The sequence below is a fragment of the Dermacentor silvarum genome, chromosome 3 (assembly GCF_013339745.2).
Source record: "Dermacentor silvarum isolate Dsil-2018 chromosome 3, BIME_Dsil_1.4, whole genome shotgun sequence".
Taxonomy (NCBI): Eukaryota; Metazoa; Arthropoda; class Arachnida; order Ixodida; family Ixodidae; genus Dermacentor; species Dermacentor silvarum.
Genome location: NC_051156.1, coordinates 210,473,097 through 210,493,129, shown reverse-complemented (window position 1 = coordinate 210,493,129; position 20,033 = coordinate 210,473,097). Strand labels below are relative to the sequence as shown.

The following is a 20,033-nucleotide window of genomic DNA, read 5'->3' as shown; positions in this document are numbered from 1 at the left end:
GTGGTTTACCGAGCGTGAAAGAAGCCCGCAAATGCACGCAAAGTGCCTCGAGCGGCCAGTCGCGCGGCAATTCTGCGTGTATTCGAGGTCTTCTTTCACACTCGGAAAAACGCATTTATGTAGCTCGTATTCAGCAACAGAGAGCTGTATCGGGAGTTTTTCATGTTGCTCTACAACTTTCTCATTGACACTTTGATAATTAGGACAGTACTTCTTGAGTTAGATAATTAATTACAATTACCTAATTAAATATCAGTAACGAAAAAATTACTGGCGGCTACTCCACTGTACTGGAAACAATACGCACTAGGTTTGCTTCGCGTAACACCATTCCTCGTTTTTTAAATCGTGCTGCATGATAGCTGGGACACCCTGTATATTTATTTTCACCCCGATATGCTTTTATTCCCTTTCCCACACGTAGGGTAACAAGTTAGTCCAGTTCCCTAGATGATGTTGAATCTTTTCCAATATGTCACGGATACCCCTGATGGGGGTCGTTGTTGTTGCTCTTCCCTGTCGATCATGTGGTTCCTACCCTATGGGGTATCGTCCAAGAAATGGGTAGCTTATTCCAAGTTATAATGAAAAATAATATTTCAGAATTTCTATGGTATAACTGCCATAGAAGGTGAAATTATCTGTTAAAATAAAAGCAATAATAGCAGAAACAACAAATAATCATTATTTCAAAATGCAAAAATAAAGATTAAAAAAATATAGCACACAATTTTAAGTTTAACCTCCCTATACATTTCATTTGCCTTTCTCTGCCTTCCTTGTGGGTCTCTCAAGTTCAATGAAGCTGTTATATTTATTTTATCTTTAGGACGTGTGCTTAACAAATTGGAATTCCGAAGTGCTCAGAAATTGTCGCGGGTATTCTCTGACTACCCATAAAGTAACTCATAAAAATTGGACCAGAACTCATCTCACGATGACTGTTTGCAATAATGTGATTATCATTCAGGCAATGTAATGACACATCGGCTTTATTTAAAATCTGTACTAAACATTCTGAAATTTCTTCTTTTGAAACAACGTCAATTCTACAGCAAATGAACTTTATTAAATTTAATATTTTACGAAGTCGGGTAGCTTTATGCGTTAAAGTGGCCTCGCTTGGAACTTTCAACAAGGAAAGGGCTATTTGCAAACTACTTTCGCGACTGCAGGACTGCGTAGCACGTACGGAATTATCGCACACGGTCTATTTATGCCATTTTTTTATCCTGTTCAGTTTACAACAAATTATGGGGTTGTCTTTTAGTCTGCATTCAATACCGGATCCACTTGTCAGCGCGTGTCAAGAGCGTGAGGAAGAAGGAAAAGACTAAGGAGAACGTGTCCACGCAGCGTTCGGCTCACGCGGTGGCGTTCGCCGAATCGCAATTCCTTTATTTTGCAAGCACATCGCAGCTCGTTCCGCCAGAGAGGGCACCATTATTTTCCCGACTACTCGCCCGACTCAAGTCAGCTGCGTTGGCGATGTCCACCTCCGGCGCCCCACAATCTCAGCCTCAGAGCAGCGAACACTACTTTGGCGGTAAGGACTTCCTTTATCCATCAGCGTCCTTGCTATATAGAGGGCGACCCTGCATGCCTTGACATTTCCCTGTGGGCACCTTGCACGAAGGCATTTAACAGATGCCAGCAGTGCTAGAACACACACACTATAGCTAGCAGAAGTATGACTGGAAAGATGCGATTATCATTCGCCACGACTGCTGCGATCACTTATAATGAGGCATATCAGTGCCCCAGACCTGTAAGATCATTCGCCACGACTGCTGCGATCACTTATAATGAGGCATATCAGTGCCCCAGACCTGTAAGATGTTGTAAAACTAACCTGACTTTATAGAACTTATTGCTGGAATACTTGTTTCATGCTTGCTGGTTTAAGAACGCACCTTAAACTGAACAGAAAGTATAGACACAGAACAAGCGCTTGTCTTGTGTGTACCGTCTTTTGTCCAGTCTAAGCTGTTTTCACTTGTTAAGCCTGCAAGTCTAACCTGACTTTGATGCTACAATTATGTTTGGTTCCATTTTAACGAACAAGCACATACACCTGGCTGCAAAAGCTTATGGATCGTGGGATATGAAAAAAAAAAATAGAGCGCATTGAATTTCCGTACAGTTTGCGACCGTAGCCAGTACAACCGCACAACACCACGTTGTACGCGTGTACCGTGTGCAGGCTGAAAGAAATACTGCAGGCTGCGTTCCGAGGCTGCAGATAGGCCTATATTCTACTTTTTCTCGGATCGCGCGGTCCGTAAACTTTTGCAGCCGAGTGTGCGTTCCCAAGCTTGAGTATTGCGATGTGTGGAGCTCGCCGCAACAAAGTGCGGTGAGCGATGAAACATGGACGACGCTTTTATCGTCGTCCGGGATGACGTTCCATTTCTTCGCAGCCCCAGCGGTGTGTTTCAGCGACGTATACGTGTAATAAATGAAAGAGTAGCAGCGCCATCTGGCTGGTGCAGGATTCCTTTATGTTATAGCCCAGCTGTAAAGATTGAATGAGTTAATTTTTCTGAGTTGATCGTCATATACGGCGCGCGCTGCGAATACTGGCACAAATAAAGTCGAACGCCTCTACAACAAACTCCTCTACGAAGAAATGACCTGTATAGCGAATGAATTCTGTCCTAGTTATATTGTGAGCTGTGTGGTGCGTGACCTTTATAACGAAGTGACCTGCATTACGAATGATTTCGGAGGCCCCGAGCACTTCGTTATAAAGGTGTTCACCGGCGACGTTGTGCTTAATCCGCCGATCCGCCGACCTCCGATCAAAGATGCAAAGTAGCATGGAGCTCGTCCAGTACTTTACTGCGACGCGGAGGTGAGCATCTGCTGTCACGACACACGGCGTAAGCGGCAATAGCTTCCATATCCTGCCCCGTTCCTAACGCTATCCTTGATAACCTCAGGTTTTGGAAGGCCTGACCTGCGACGTCTTAAAGGGTCCATAATGGGGACCCCGAGCAAGAGAGAACTGCACAGTGCAAGCAGTTCTCAACTCCGGCGTGCAACTCGTATCTCTGAAACGTAAAGGCCCTACAGTCACTTGAATGCAGCACGTTTATACAAAATAAACTTCAAATGGTTTCCTCGGAGAGACCGATAGTCCGCTCTTTTCTAGCGTTCCCGGTTTTATGGCACTATGAGACAAACATAATGGAGTCGCCGAGGCAAATTGATCGATAGCTCGAAGGCGCTGGAACATGTTAAACTTTAACATGACATGTTGGCTGTAGTCATATTGCTAGGGCCGATATTGTTGTTTATACAGCCTAACGAAACACTCATCGTCTATATTTTATTGTCACCTCAGCCGAGTTGGCAAAGAAGACATCCTCAAGGACGCAGGATGGGGAGAGCCGAAGTCGGGAGCGCAGGTTCACAGCACTTCTCGAATTCCTGATGCCTGTCTACCTGCTGCCGTTCGTCTTCGGCAATGCGGTAAGATGAATTGCAGCGTTTGACAGAGCGTGAGACAGTCGAAGGCAACGCTTGCTGAACTGTGAACATTATTAAGCTTGTGCACAAATATTGGAACGCTACCCGACTTTCGTGTACGATAAGTTGAAAATTTTAACGATGCAAATTTTATAAACCCATGTTTGAAGTTCAACAGGTTAGGCCAACATAACGTTACAAAGGGACGACAGATAGGAAACGAGAACACCGCTGACTAACTGAAGGTTCGCGCCAATGGAGGTTTAGTGTTCCCTTTAGTATACCTTTATCCCAATATCCCAAGGACCTCGGTGAAGACGACATAGAAAGGCAGGGGGTGGATATGTAGAGATTTGGGAGCTACAGGACTAACAACAAAGTCCACATAAACTATGGATGCATACAGTATACTTTATACCACTGTTACAAAACACTGATGAAGCGTACCATACCGATTGTATATCTTCACAAGAGAGAAAAGTACCTTTATAAGCGCTGCAGAATGCGATTAAACCGTTGCGATCGACAAGAGCAGAGACGTTGCGCCGTTTTCACATTTATGCCTGTACTGGCATAAACCTTTTAAGAAAGAAATTTTAACTCATTGCCCCAGCACTGAACCGGCGTAAGAATAAATTACGGTATACACGTGACCCTTACCTGACTAATGCAAGACGTGTCGGGTTTGCAGGAAGGCGTAGGCATCTACTGCGTCCTGTTGACACTGGTGTTCCTCACGGGGCGCCTGTTGCCACCTGCAGTCGCGGCCATGTTGCCACTGGTCATACTGCCGCTGGCGGGCATCTTCGCCGTGGACCAAGTGGCCGCGGAATTTCTCGGCGTGAGCTTGCGTTCAGAGACCGATGATTCCTAGTTTTGTCAGCTAGCGTGTGCTCTGGAATTCCTTGTGGACGTTATTGCCTCGAAACAATTGGTGCTATGTCTATCTGAACTTTCAACTTGGCGCATTATCCAAATGAATCTCCTTCTCAGGTTGCGTGACCTAGCAGTTGCTCGTTGATTAACGAGTGTTAACCGAGGCCTAAAGTAACACTGCGACTATGAGTGACGCCTAGGGGAGGGCTCCGAGTCAATTTTGGCTGCTCTTTACAAGAGCTGTGGATACTGCTGTGTTTCCGTTGAGTTTCTGCGTTCTCAATATACTTTCTGTTGAGATGCCATTGAATCTGAAACATCCTTTTTGCAAGGGACCTGAGGTTCCTCATTAATTTGCACGAGTGTTTTTGCATTCGCGAAGTCACGAAGACATTGAGAGATCGATCAGTCACTTACATTATACGCGAAATAAGAAATATATAGCAATAACAAAATACGAAAAAGAAAAAAAAAAGGCACATGAGCTCTAGACTGAAATGAGCCTTCTCAGCTAGACAATATTGATCCTTGAGGAAAAGCTTTCAAAAGTTGCTTACAAGAAAATGCGGTTCAAATCAGCGATCCAAGCAGCGAGTGCCCTTGCCTGGTTATATCGTCTGTACGATATTACCAGACATACCATATTTATGAACATGCAGCTGGTCTGAATCAGGCATCTTGCGCAATCTCAGCACGATAATTTATATAGAGGCGCTCTCTTAAAGCGGTTCAGTTTCTGATGCCACGTACGAGTGAGATCGCGATGCTTGGGCGCCGTTTGATACGAAGTCAGGCTGTGGCGCCACCATCGACATCGATATAAAATTTTGAGTGGCCGATGTGCTTCGCTCGCCAACGCCATTGCGACACGCGGATAAGATTTGAATCGTCTGTCGCCCGCGCTGACAAAAGCCGTTTGTTCGAACAACAAAATCATCTGTAACATCATCATCGCTATCAACATTATCATCAGCAGCAGCAGCAACAGCCGCATCAACAACGTCATCAATATCGTGCTTTCGCTACATGGAGGAAGAAAAAGCTAGGAGGGAGCATCGCGCAACACGACTGAAGCCAAACCTGTCGGCCCAACACGTGATCGCACGTCAAAGTGTGCGGTTAGTTTTAGTGTTCCCCGCTCTTCAGGCAGAGCCACGGCAGGGCAGCCCAACAAGCGCGCACCGAATAAAAACTACTGGCATAGCTACTGGGAACCAAACGTCTCAGCAAATCTCGATTCTTGCTGCGTGATCTCGACGCAAGAGGTCACGTGTTGGGCTGCCGCTGAGCAAAGGGACTGGCTTCACAGAGCGCTCGCTTGCCAAGCCTGACTGCGTGCATGACCTAATGCTCTCTCCTATCCTTTTTCCGTCCTTCGTGTTTCGCTAGCCACCATACTTTTCGCAGAAGTGCTTTATCTGAACAATGTCATAATGCACGTCATCATCAACAACACCTTCATCAACTACAACGTCTTCTCTGACCGCAGCCCCGCGTCCTGGCCGCGTGGCTGCTGTTCGCCATCGCCATCGTGGGAGACGAGACGACTCTGTTCGCGCGCGCGTGCCTCTACGCGCTGCAGCAATTCGCGCTGCGTATGCAGCCGCTCTTCCTGAGCCTGCAGCTGGTGGTGCTGGCGCTGAGCCTGTTCCTGCCGAGCTCGTTCATCGTCGTCTTCGGCACCGTCCTCATCGAGCGATTCTTCGCCGTCGTGCAGCGGGAGATCATCACGGCCGACCAGCGGAGCGGCCTGCGTGCGCCCACCAGCAGCTCGACGGAGAACTTCATCAAGGACGTGCGGTACACCGCGTTTATCTTTTTTTTTCCAACAGGCTTTATTGCTTTGTTGTTGTTGTCTAGAAATATTTGAGCATTCGCACTTTGCTGTTTGCCATGTACAAGGGGGCTCAGGTTTTCTTCAAGCGAATTTGTCGCTTTTTGCCTGGGCCATCCCGCATCATCCTGATGTAAACAAATAAACAAATCAAATCAAATCAGAAATAACTTTTATCCGTTAAATAAAAGTTCCAAAATGACTTCGTAATTGCTTACTGAGCACACATGTCGCAAGTGCGGAAACTAAATTAAATTATCGGGCTTTACTTGTCAAAACCATGATTTCATTATGAGGCACGCCGCAGTGGGAGAATTCGTATTAATTTTGATCAGCTGAGGTTACTTAACGTGCACTCAATGCACCGCGCACGAGCACTGTTGCGTTTCGCACCCATCGGAATGCGGGGGGGCTGCGGCCGGGGTCGATCCCACAACCTCGTGCTTCTAGCAGCGCAGTGCTATATAGCCATCAAACTATAGCAACTGACCGGCAGCGTTAGCACACACCTTTGCAGTGCACTGACGTCGCTTCAGCCGGTACTTGCAGGTACCGTGCCAGCAATGTAAACCACACATATTAGAATGTTTCGTTTAACAATGGACTGCACTGTTTAATTCGGAGAACTTTAGATACCGGCACCAGTTTTGATAAATATATATACCTGAAAGGTACTTCTATATAGGCATCGGCGTGTCAGTTAAGGCATCGGCGTGTCAGTTAATTTCTTTCCTAAAGTTGCTCAATGTGCGACGTAACTGCTGATTTTCTTCCTGAATTTCCGTTTTCTATATTAAGAACAACTGGAGAGTCCAGTTATAAATTTCCATAAGGTCACTATAGAATTTAGCTTTGCTATATTTGTTCAGATACACGTTCGGATATGTGTTCAGATACACGATTGTTCAGATACAAAGCCGAACGTCGAGGGAAAGAGCTTTCACCTAAGTGTTTCACTTCTCCTGTTTGTCCGCTTTGAATGTGCAGGCGCCAGCGGCGGCTGCGTCGAGTGGCCGCCGGCGGTAACACACGGCGAGCTCGCAGAGTGTCCATGGCCAGCGACATGACGATGGCCAGCGACGCGTCGCACAGCAGTTCGCTCGTGCGCCAGTACAAGCTGCACCCCGAGTGGCTCAAAGAACCGGGCTTCGAGGCGCAGAAAAAGGTAACGACCGCCATTCCTCGCGCCTTATCGCTTGGCCATGCATCTATAGTCGGTAGCCCTTCTTATAAATACCGATGTGTACGTGTGCTTGTTTAGGCTATCTGGTTATACATGCTGTCGTAAACTATAGCCCCGAACTGCTGACGCATACAGATGATACATGTACATGAATTCGGCAAGAGCAGGTCGAGTCTGAAGTCGGAATCGGACAACCCGACGCCATAGCTCGTGTGGTGTATAGAGATTGCTGCTGCAGTCTGCGGCGAGGCAAGAGAACACACAGATCGTCTCGTTCATCGCTGCTGGCTTGGAACCGCCGACCCGGTCCCTTCGCACGTTGCATGTCGGTCAGGCTGAGAGGAGGAGGAGGAGGAGGAGGAAAAGTGTTGCTTGCTGCGGGTGGAACTAGCCCTGCAAAAGTTACCGGCATGGATGGATTGATGCTAAATGAGCGTCCCCTTTGAAACGGGGTGGTGGGGGTTGCGACACCAAGCTCTTTTTTTATTTTAATTTCTCACCTATCTTTTTTTTACGTTGCTACACCCGAGCGCCACCTATAAAACGCGATGGGGCCTGAAGCACGTCGCCATTCCATCTAGGAACATCACAGCACCTGGTATCACAAAGACCTTTACACGGAGCGCAACAGAATGCGCGTAATTTGTTTTTGTTCAACTCACACGACTCGCTATTCACACTGTTTCACGGATGAACTATAGCAGTAGTCGAACAACCTCTCTCCTAAATGTCAGGTGTTTCCACGGGAACAAAATGTCACTTGCGCTTGAGTGTGGAGACATCTTGCTCTTCATTCCATTCTTTTAATGCTTTCCGTTCTGCGTCAAATTCAGGACACTCAAACAAATGATGGTCGATGACACCAAGAGCTTGACAACGCGTACACGACGATGACGTGATAAGTCCTGTCTTGCACCACCACGTTATAGAGCTTGCGCGTACGATCGAGCTGACACAACCCGATTCAATTTAGTTCAGTTTCAGTTCAGTTTCAGTTTATTTGACGCTCGCTCAGCCCTACCGGCTAATTAATGTTTACATTAACACGACAGCTAAATCTGAGCCCGAAAAGCCGACTCGATCCGTTTTTTATCGGGTTCGTGCGAACGCCCAGAGAGACGGCGCCATCTATGTGAGGACGTGTTTCCTTCTCCATAAATGTAGTTATTTCTATAGTTTACAACGATTTCGTACTTTTGTGACGCGACACGTGTGTCCCACCACAAAAGCCGGTGGGACAACGCGTTGATTGGTTGATGAGCAGCAAATCGAAGCCTCCTAAAAGCAACACTTAGGCACATGTGAGAGACCGCACAGCAGGGTCTCGGGAAGAATTTCGGCCATTTGGGGTTCCTTAACGTTCTTCTTATAGATTCAAGTAAATCACAGCGCTTTTGAATTACCACCCCTCTGGAATTAAACCTCCCCGGCCGGGTCTCGAACGCACGACCTCTAAGTTCCACAGTAGAATGCCACAGCCACTTAGCCACCGTAACGGGTGGATTTAATGCATTAAAAGGGTAGAAACATTTTGCGCACAAGCAGACATAGACGTAGGGAAGAAAACGCAACACGAGCGCTTCCCTGCGTCGTTTGTATTTTTCCACCATCTTTGTTGGTTGATGCGCTAAACATTTAGATATAAATCAACAGCAACTTGCTCAGTCCACTCTTATCGTTAAAGATAAATGGCGAATCAGTTTTGCGGAATCTTCTTTTCTTTCATTAAAGGCGGAAATCTGCGACGAATTCGGAACCTGGTCAAATTCAACTGTGAAGGCTTCTTTCCGAGGAAGCTATGCGGATTTCGTTTGTAGCTTCAAGGTATTTTCATTATAAAACGGGGAAGCTTCCCTTTCATGAAATAGTCTCTGCTTTGCCGATTTCCGCAAAATAACTTGCTTACTTACGGAGCACTGTGGCACGTTGTAAACGCGCTCCATTGACGAAACACGTGCGCTCGTGTTTTGTTGGTTCTGTGTCCCCGTCAATTGTGCGCTGCCCGTTACCATGGAATCGTACACATAGCCCGATTGAGTTGCCTGTTCACGTTCATAGGCAGCGAGATTAACGGATACTTTTCTCTCGGTCTCAATCAACTCGGGAGCGCAGGCTGCAAAGAAGCAACCGCGGAAGACTTCGTTCGACCCGTTCGACCGCACATCGGACGCCGGAGTGTGGGCCTGCAGGCTTCCGATTCGCACCATACGCTCGTTCGCGCCTCAGAAAACGCAGCCTTCGTCCATACTCAAAGGGAGCAGCTCAAAGGGTAAAGAACCGGAGCCAGGGAGTCAGTCACAGCGCAAGACAACCGCCACCACGATAAATCTGGTGAAGTCTCCTAATCCCGCAGCGGTGATACCAAAGAACAGGCAGCTGGATTCGCGTGCGAACGTCGTCCGTACGGTCGAACTGCCAGACAAAGTTTCGAGCACGCCGTCGTCCGAATCTTCGAAGAAAGCAAAGTGCGAACCGGCAAACAAGGCGTCGATCAAACACGTGGACGAGACAGTCATCGAACTCTCAGTGGTCCAACATACGACGACACTTCCTGCGGACAACGAGCGGCGAGGTAGCGGACACCCGGTCGAACCGGCGGCTGCCGAAGACGTCGCCTCTCATTCGCCGGGCGGAGAGTCGCCGCCACTAGAGATGCAACTGCAGCAGACGCTGAGTGCGTTCGCGACGTCGACGTCACCGATCACGCCGTCGACGTCCCCGTTTTCGTTGTCCTCCCGCAGCTCGATGTCGTCGTCTCCGCAAGCCGTCGTCGACGTGTGGAACACGGCGCCCGTCGCGGCGGGCGGCGAATGCAGCGTGGACAGTTACGCGGCCTGGGCGTCGCACATGATGGGTGGTCCGGTTTCACGGCTTCTGCTGCACGATGAAGAAGCGGGGGCCGCGTCGTCACTCGCCAGGTCGACCGAGTCGACGACGATGAAGAGCGCGGCCGAGGAGCAGCAACAGCTTTCGCCGCCATCCATCGCAACCGAGAACAGCAGAGGCGTCGTCAAGCGGGGCACTGCCCTAAGCCCCGAGTCCCAGATCGAGGCGGATGCGTCGGGTTGGAAGCTACTGCAGGTACTGTTCTATAGTAGCCGTGGGTCGCGCCTTGCCGAATTAATGCACGGGCTTTTGTGGAATCAGGAAAGCTATAGTAACGTGGAGCTCAGTCACTCTTTCGGAGGAAACCACTTGGGAATGAAGAGAGTTAATGGGACCTGTTGCAGTATAGCTGATGAGTGGTGTAAACCTTGAGCTATATACATTGTGGCTGTGGCGTGAGATGTCCCCATCCCCTTGCCTCAGCAACCACTTATCTCTCGTCCATTCCTTTTCTTCTTCGTTGCGGTTCAACGACGTGAACTTCATATCGAGGTGTGTCTTCAGCGTGCTTTGATTTCCGGTGATGTTTTCAGCTGCTCAACAGCTTCTTGTGTTCACGATGAGATAAAATGTGGCGTGATGTCTTGACGTCGAATTCTCTCCCTCGACCCCTGGCGACACGACGCCTCCTGATTCGTTTCATCATAAGCGCAAGAAGCGGCAGATACGAGGCACTCTGGCTCTGGGTTGACGACCTCTCCATCTTATACATGCGACTCCTGTTTTGAATCACCGTATAAGTGCTCACAGCGTGATTCTTTCTTGCGTTTTCCTCCTCCTAGATGTTTCAGGGCCTCCACATGCAAACGGCCATTGAATTGAACCAGCTGCAGAAGGTCCCCTCTACCGCGGACTCCCGCTCCGAGCGTCTCTTCGAGGTTCGCGGCGTCCTCAAGGCGGCGCGTAGCAAAGCGTCGTTGCAGTCGCTCCCGCAAGGCCAGCGCGAGAGCCCGACCACCCGCCGCTGGTCGCTGACCTCGATGGACCGCGACACCACGATGGCGGCGACCATGAACGGCGGCCCGACGAAGCCCAGGCCCATCATGTGCGACTCGGCATGGCGCAGGGCGGCGGGGGCCGGCCGCAACGAGAACAGCACCAGCGGACGTCGCATCGTCATCGCTTCGCAGCCCTACGTGCAGGGCGACGCGGCCTCCAGCTTCCGTGAGAATTCTCACCGCTGAATTTTTCGCGTTCAGAGCTCAGCGACCTATTCCGTGGTGTCTCAGCGGCTATAGAGGTCTATGGAAACGCAACTCAATTCCCAACCCTTTTCGACTTCACTTAAGCGGTAGCGTCGAGAGAATATTGAAGTAAAACGAATTAGGGAGAAACCATAGGCGGATGATTGTTACCGATTGACTTACCAGTAAACCTACTGAAATATTCTGCTAACGGCACTTTGCGGTTGACATGTGGGTGCTGCAAAGTGGCACTGTCTCCAGGATCGGCATACTTTAGAAGCCGCAATAACGCCCAGGCGAGCACACACATGGTGCACATCGTGCACTGGTGTAGGAGTGGTACGCTAGGACATCACCTGTGATTACAACTGGCTGGATTAAAACGGCCCAGCTTTGATTACTGTGTCTGCAGGATAGGCTTATCCCACGCATAGTGGGGTATAAGTGGGTAATGGGTACCAGAAAAATGCAAATTCTGTCGACGGCGGTTGCGGATTGAATGGAGTGACTAGTTTAAACTTGAAGATCGCTGGGAGAGACCTTCGTTCCACAGTGTATATAGGCTATCAACTAAATAGGGTGACGAAAAGGATGATTATCGTGATGATTATGTTGAAATGGTTCTGTCCCGCTTACCACTAAATGCGCGACTACCGTCACAGCAACTACCGCACCAAACAAGGTTTTTAAACGTTAGACGGCTCAACCCGCATCGTGCCATGTTGCTCCTGTTTTAGGCACATACGGTAGAGCGAGTTCTAGAGCGCAGCTCACGGCCGTTCCTGCTGCGAACGTCGTCGTCGTCGTCGGTGGCGGTGGCGTAACAGCGAACGAGCACAGCGAAAGATGAAAGCGAACGCGGATCGCAGCGCGAGATGAAAGACACGAGGAGGAAAGCGGAGAGGAGGGTGCAGCGGAACCATGAGGCGGAAAGCGGAGGAGGGTATGGCGAAAGCGTGAGAAGAAAAGCGTAGTGCGGTGACGACGCCTACGAGATGGCTCCAGAGTAGCGTGCGTCGTGTGGTAGACTTGGTGGCGGCGGCGGCTGCTGTGAATCGCGCCTACGCGTCACCCACGTGCTGGCTGTCGCGATCTCCAGATTAGCGAGGAAGTTGCGCCACACCTCCGTTTGCAACGTGCCGCACGGGACAGACTGTCCGCGCCAGCCAATATATCGCGAAATGAAAACACGTATACAACTGCGCTCTGCGCTCTAATTTCGCATTAGTGACTATCGTAATCGTCAGTGAAATTTTTAGTAGACTTTTCCCACTTAGTCGCAATCTGCTCCTTCAGCTGGCGCCTCACTTGGAGCACGACGTCTTGTTCCGTCAATAACGTTGAAAAGTCCCCAGAATATTCTCTTATGTATCAGCATAGCGGTAACTGTTTAAAGCCAACAAACAGTGATGCCAAGAAAGGCCACTACGGGTGGTGAACTGTTCGTGGATATTAGAATTGATTGATTATCAGTGAAAACTAAATTTGGTGAATATACGCTCAGCTACAGTTCGACAATATAACCTTACAAAAATTATTTTCTCGATGCTTTCCAGCATCAATTTCTTAGCTTTATATAGCTGCTATTTGATTACTATCGAGCCCGTCAGTGGTCTCGTCGGAGTGGTCTCGTTTTTCTTGCGTTGCACTTTGAAGGATGCAGATAATGCGACTATACCTTATTGCGCTGATCATTATTATCCTGCTTCCTTAATACGGTATATGAATAACCTACTATTATCTTTATGGTTCCAGTCGACTCCGGGGACGAGCAAGTCTCATCGTGCGTACGTCTGCGAGGGCAAGTAAAATTTATATCTACACATTAAGAATGCCTACATAAGAAACTATTTCTTTCGTGTGTATCGTTTTACTCGAATTACAATTGTCATCCTGACGGGCGCAGGATGATCCTGGCGGTTAGGCCGGCGTTTATTGCAGGCACCGCGTACACCGCCATTTTCGGGAACCTCATAAGCTTCAACACGGTGCCCGCGCGCAACGCCGTCCTGGTCAACCTCGGCTGGTACGTGTATCTAGTTTGGTTTAATAATTATCCAAACTGGCGCTATTGGACTCTAGTGGCGCTGGCTAATGCCTCTCGGGAGTATAGGATACAACCGTGCATACGTAAATACCCATGAACGTGGGTATCAACCGCCGTCGTCGTAGCTTTGTAGAGCACCCACACGCGTCATGCCATGGTTGTGTGTTTGGCTCCCACCGGCAACAAATGTTGTTCCTCTTTCATTACCCTTCAACCAGATTATACGAAGCCTAGATATATCTCATCCATAACTGTACAATTAAAAAAAAAGTTAATCTCTTGCGTACTTTCTGATCTTCATTCATCAATATATAAAGGCTTTTAAGGAAGCTAAAGTTAACTGATTCCCGCATATACAGGCTCTTGATGGACAACCGCAGTGCACTGTTTGTTCGGGCCACAAGCTTCAATCGTACCAATAACTGCACCGTTTTTCGTGTTTCTTTCAAACTGCAGCATAAGCATAAAGCGCAATACACAGATTTCTTGCCATGCCATCTGCTCCGGCCATCCCGTATCATCGAGTAAGGCGTCCCTACATCATGGCGATACTGCTGGTCTGTATTTGCATTTAAAACGCAAAAATGTGGAACTCACTCGATGCTGCTAGCACACCTCCTTAATTTCTTTTTTTCTTGCCAATTATCTCCGAGAAACACCCTGGGTTCCTGGAGACACTAGCAGCGTGCTCTAGTTAAAAGACGCGGAGTGATACACGGGAACAAACGCACTGAGCAGTAAATGGGACTCGACGCTCCAATCAGAGCGCGTGGGAGCTTATTGTTTGTTCATGAGTAATAAGTAGTGAGTAATAAGTAGCCTAACGAGTGCAGAAGGGGGAGCTCGGAATTTAGAACGGTAACGGCTCTGCACTGCCAGAACTTCGGCAGACTTTACCATTTCGACAGTCCCTATATAGTGCCGTGTTGGTGCAACCTTGTTTATCTCGTTCGTGCAGCGACGACGACCAGTGTGCCGTGAGCTGGTGGAGCTGGGCGGCCGTAGCTCTGCCCGTGGCCCTCGCGTGCTGCCTCATCTGCTGGCTTTACGTCTGCTGTGCCAGCCTGGTCAGCTCGTAAGGCGCAAATCTTGTCCTTCAATGTCCAGATCGTAGCAATTGCTGTCGCTATAGGCGTTGCCATTTTGGTTGCTGCAGTCATTGCTACACTTGGGTGGATGATCCCTTTCGTGAGCTATCTTTCCCACTGCGGGCTTCCGCAAGAGTTAGTTGCTATATTCTGAGTCCCTGTGCTTCGAGTTGTCGAGTAATTCGGACACGTTCTGTGATCTGCTTCTAAGTCTTGGCTGCGGCGTCCGCATTTAGATGGGGGCGAAATGCAAAAAAAAAAAAAAATGGCCTGCGTGCACTAGGTGCACGGTAAAGAACCCTAGCTGGTCAAAACTAACCCGGGGTCGCCCACTATACGGCGTTCCTCACAATCAGATCGTGGTTGTGGCACGTGATATCCCATAATTTATTTCGTGTGCGATCTGGTGGCCTCCTGTTTAATTCAGATGGGAGATCGACGGTCCCGAAAAGACGTTGGTCGCGGGTTCGATACCCGTACCTGAATTACCTTTTTTTTTTTTCAGCTGTGAACTGTGAAGCTTTCTTTCTCAGAAGCCCTTATGGGGTTCCGTTGTAGTTTTGTGGTAAAGTCGGATGGATTACACTTTTCTTTTCAAGATCCTTCCCCGCTAAGCGGGTTTCCGCATAACTAATTTGCCCTTCATTGCTGCTTTTGAATATTTGTAATGTGATACCTTCTATTTCGTAGTAAACTTTGTATGTGTGCGCCTCTTCACGATTGAATGCGCGAGACGTGCTGCTGCCCTCAACAATATCGACACGTGTACAATGTTTATGTTTTTCAGGTGAACGCTTTTCACCGGCAACCGTTGTTACAATGTTGTCTTTCTTCACCACCCATAAAGCATGACAAGCTTGTTTTAACACCAAGCTTGTTGGAAGTTTTTGTTATGTTCTGTTTCTGTCACGTCTACAAGGCATACGTCGAGTGGAATAAACTATTTCTGGAGCAACTTAATCGATATGTTTTCTGAACAAAAGTTATCTTTCGGTAGCAAGTAGTAATTTACTGTTAGTCATAGAAAGGCAGCAAAGACAAGGGCACAGGGTAAAGGGCCTGGGCATCGTCAAAGTTTCACTTTTCAATGGAACCCGGGATTGTTCCAAGGCCGCAAAAAAAAATGCAAGATAACACAAGTAACATAATTGTAAAATGAGTGGGGAAGTCACAGTGATAGTGATTGTAGAGAAAAGTTATAGAAACAGATACAGAAGCAACATAGGCACTTAACTACAGTCTTAAAAATTATCTTCTGAATATGTACACTTTAAGCGGTAGCTTCCGAATGTGGCCTCATGACGTCCATGTTTTTTTCCTAATTCTTTCACCGTTTTCCAGCGACGATGAAATCGAGGAGCAGACGCACGCGGACATGTCCAACTGCGCTGGTGTGCGCCTGCGCACCATGAAAAGACGCACGTGAGTTGCGTTGCATATTCTTATCTTGCACTAGGCACTACGTCCATTCTTGACTTGCTGTCGTTGTTGTCCATATCAGGGTGCGAGAGACCCTGCTCATCTACTGGCTGATCGGAGTACCAGTCACGTACGGGGCTTACGTCATCCGACATCCTGAAAGGTAGGCCTCCGTCGTCCCATCATACCACACTTCCGATCATGTTTTCTGTAAGCGCAGTTTCACATTAGCCTTAATGAAAATGGCATATTTTTGCGATTCCTTGGCCTATAGACACCATACGTTGCATTAAACATTTGCGTCAGTGAAATCTTTAGATTCAACCTGCGATGACCCCATCAAATGGTAATCTTGTTTATGAGTTACCGCACAAGAATGCCAGAACTAGAAATTCTATAATAGGTTAACGTGATAAGCATGTACTTCTTTGTACAATTTAACCTACGATGGGAGACGGGGTACATAAAAGAGAGACACCGAATTAGCACTCAATCAGAACGATCACCGCAGGACTGGAGGTTCAAACCTCGTGATCTTTTCTCCTACCTGCTAGGCGGTATTGCGGCGTCTGATGGGTTGGTATCTCCGGAGTCGAAAAACTCGTAGCTTTAACAAGACAATTGTTCTTACTATTTGATAACACGATATATAGAAGGTGGTACTTCCAAAACAGCTACATTTGTATCACCTAACGTTAGGCGAATTGCGGATTCTAAAAGCAATAAAACAGGGGTAATCAATCACGCAGCCTTAAACCGAATGAGTAACTAGGTGCATGGGGGCGAAATGCGAAAACGCCCATGTATACTTAGATTTAGGTGCACGTTAAAGAACTACAGGTGGTCCAAATTTCCTGAGTCCCCCACTACGGCGTGGTTTTGGCACGTAAAACCCCACAATTTTTTAAACTATGTGCATAGTTTACCTGCCAGTGTGTTTTCTAGGAGGCCTTTGTAGTAGCGCTCGTTGTCGTGTATAGATAAGCTGATATTCCGATTGCGTAATCGTGCAGCTACTTGGAGGGGCCCCTGTTCGGGCTGTCCGTGGTCGGGATGAGCATGGTGCCGGGACTGACGTGCAGGCACTACTGGTCGCACCGCATGTTCTGCTGGAGCACCATCTGCTCTCGCATGCCCTGGAACGTCATCATCATGTTCGGCTGCGTCATGGCTCTCACCAAGGTCGTAGAGGTATATGGGCAACCAGTGCTGAAGCTTCGCGTGCCCACAGCAACGCCGTAAAACGATAGATAGCGAGCGGTGGAGACCATTTTCAGTAGCGCACACTGAGATTTCGTTTCAGCAAGTTCGCCAACCCGCCATGGTTGCTTAGTGGCTATAGTGTTCGGCTGCTAAGCACGAGGTCCTGGCATCGAATCCCAGCCACGGCGGCTGCATTTCTAGGGGGGCGGAATGCGATGACACCCGTGCACTTAGATTTAGATGCACGGTATAGATCCCCAGGTGGTCCAAATTATTCCGGAGTGCTCCACTACGGCGTGCCTCATAATCAGATTGTGGGTTTGGCACGTGAAACCCCATAATCTTTTTTTCCAGCAAATTCATCGATCATCTTGAGACCCACTTTTCACAGCTCCTCAGATGACAGGGCACCGACGTGGTAGGACGTAGCAGCGCATGCGCTAAATGCAACCTGCATGGCCATGAAAACTCTATTGGACAGAACTTGGCTGGACGCTTCGGGCTAAGCAAACGTTGATACAGCTAGGACAATGCCACCCAGAAACAAGATATTCTAGAGGGTGCTGGCTAGGCGCGCGCCTTTTGCTAAATATGTCGTGCTATCTTTGTAGCCTGCCTACCATACGGTGTCAGGATATTTTAGTTATACCCTAAAACTGCCATAGCGCCTCTTAGCCAGCGCTGGTTCCCTGTACCAGGCGCATTTTTTTAGTATACAAATTAAAAAAAAAGTTGCCTGTAGCAGATAGCAGAATTCTAGTTCTTGATAAATATTACTTGAAGAGGTGGATATTATTTGCACGATAAATCGAAGTGGATAATCGACTAATCGACAAAATTGTATTTAGTTTTTTAACTACTTACCTTACGGTGCATTTTGCAATTTACGAATTATGACAGATGAGTTCGCATGGCGTGTGCACTTAGAAAACGTTGTCACGATGACAGCTGTCTCGAGATATTTGTTCGCAAAGTGTACAACGAAATACGTTGACGTCTCGTTTACTTCTGTGCTTCAGTGTATAAAACGGTGGCTTACGAAAAAAAAAAGAAGTCACTGGAAGAACGCTGCATTTTCAGCGCAAGTTTGACTGCGCATATCTGGAAACCAGTGCCAACCTCAGAACTTGCCTTATGTTTATATGCCTTGCAAGCACGCCGGCTACAATTCGTAAATTGCTATATGTGCCATAAAACAATTAGTTAAATTTCAATTACTATTTTTGTTAACTAGCCAATTGTGTATTTTGTTTTATTGTGCAAATAATGACCGCTTTTTTGAGTAATCTAGTTCAAGGATTAGAATTGTGCGATATGCCACAGGCAGTTTTTTAAAATTCCGTATAGTTAAAAGAAATGCCACAGTTTCGCCCTAAGGGCGAAGCAATGAATGCGATAGCAACACAGCAATGTCATACGAAGTAAGGTGAGCGGCTTTGGTAGCAATATGAATTGTAGTAAACATGAGCTGATTAAGTAAGCAGGTGTGCTGCGGCGTAAGTAGACCGACATGAAGAGAGACTCGATGACCACGAGAAGGCGCGTGTGAAACGGTGGTGTTGATGAGAAGCGCTTCCCGTGGGCAGCGCGTGCCAAGGGACACACCTGTAGCGCTGCACTGCCGACCCGGGCAGCATTACATGTGTAGCGTGCGTTGTAAAATGTGGCCCATTACTAACTGAATGAACAAGCGTGGTGTGAGCGCGAACAAACAAACATGAATAGATCACACTGAATGACTGCAGACAACGACTGTCAAAACGCTGGCAGCAAGCCCATACGCCGCAGCGGCGAAGGTACGTGCGGTCTATCGCTTCAACGGAAACTGAACGGCGAATGCACGGCGCATAAAGGTCAGAGCCGTGGAGAGATAAGAGACGGTGCGAGCGAGTGACGAGCGCGGTGGTTGGCAGAGTAGAAGTGCGCCCCCCCCCCCCCGCTCCCTCCGGCGCTGGCTTCCCGCTTCCTTGCTTGCGCGTGGGAGATTGAGTGCGTTCGCCCTCCGTGATAGCGCGCGTCCCCGCACGCTTCCGCTCGGGCATACGGCGCGCGGCAAAGATTTTATCTATAGGGAACCTCACGGCGACGGCGACGGCGACGACGGGCACGCGCTTCCCCTCCCCTCTCCCTCCCCCGGCGCGCGCTCTGATTGGTTTGCTCCTCAACCGGCGCGGCCTCCTCAGCCGGCGCGGCCTCTGCCTATATGCAAGCGCAAACAGCGCTTGCATGTAGGCTCCCTAGCCTCCGATAGCCTCTGATAGAACGCAGCGCCTCTAGCAGTGGGTCTGGGAACCTGCCCCTGCTTGACACCGGCGGACAGACGGACGGCGCAGCCTGGACCTACACAGTTCCGCTGTCAAAAAAAAAAAAAAGAAATCGTGCTGTGAAATTTTTCACATGTAGGTCGAAATCAACAGGCCTAACCCCCATTACTTACAGGCCCATTACTTTGGGATCCCTAAAAACTCAGTTGCCCAGGTTTGGTAAATTAACCCCACCGATTGCAGATAGGCCAGATTGCAGATTCCTAGGAACCGAATCCCGTCGATTACAGATATCGCAGGTGCGCGTTCGGGAACTAAACTGCTTCAGTTACAGAATAATGAAATGTAAAATTATGAACTTGTCGAGAACATGCTCGACTCGGACGCCAAAGTGAACAGTTGGAATGATGTAGACAGGGACGCAAGGGCTTATTCGCAATAACGCGTATTGTCTCCTTGCACCACTGTTTCCAATATACGGAAAACGTACCGTAACTTGGCGTTACACGTACCACAGACGCAATAATCCAGTAAACGGCATGGTTATCGAGGATGTGACCGTCATATCTCGGGGCGCA

General features: G+C 48.4%; 2 protein-coding genes across 2 annotated transcripts; both read left to right on the top strand.

Annotated features, from left to right (window-relative positions):
* Positions 1-1,488: 1,488 nt before the first annotated feature.
* Positions 1,489-11,434, top strand: LOC119445183 (uncharacterized). Its single transcript, XM_037709507.2, has 7 exons — positions 1,489-1,546; positions 3,347-3,474; positions 4,163-4,312; positions 5,837-6,147; positions 7,169-7,346; positions 9,477-10,445; positions 11,033-11,434. Exons 1-7 carry the CDS (start codon positions 1,489-1,491, stop codon positions 11,432-11,434), a joined length of 2,196 nt encoding a protein of 731 aa, XP_037565435.2.
* Positions 11,435-13,341: 1,907 nt separating this feature from the next.
* On the top strand, positions 13,342-17,251 carry LOC119444191 (uncharacterized). The gene is made up of 5 exons (XM_037708633.2): positions 13,342-13,460; positions 14,440-14,556; positions 15,911-15,991; positions 16,071-16,151; positions 17,002-17,251. Exons 1-5 carry the CDS (start codon positions 13,342-13,344, stop codon positions 17,228-17,230), a joined length of 627 nt encoding a protein of 208 aa, XP_037564561.2. The 3' UTR covers positions 17,231-17,251.
* Positions 17,252-20,033: the final 2,782 nt, after the last annotated feature.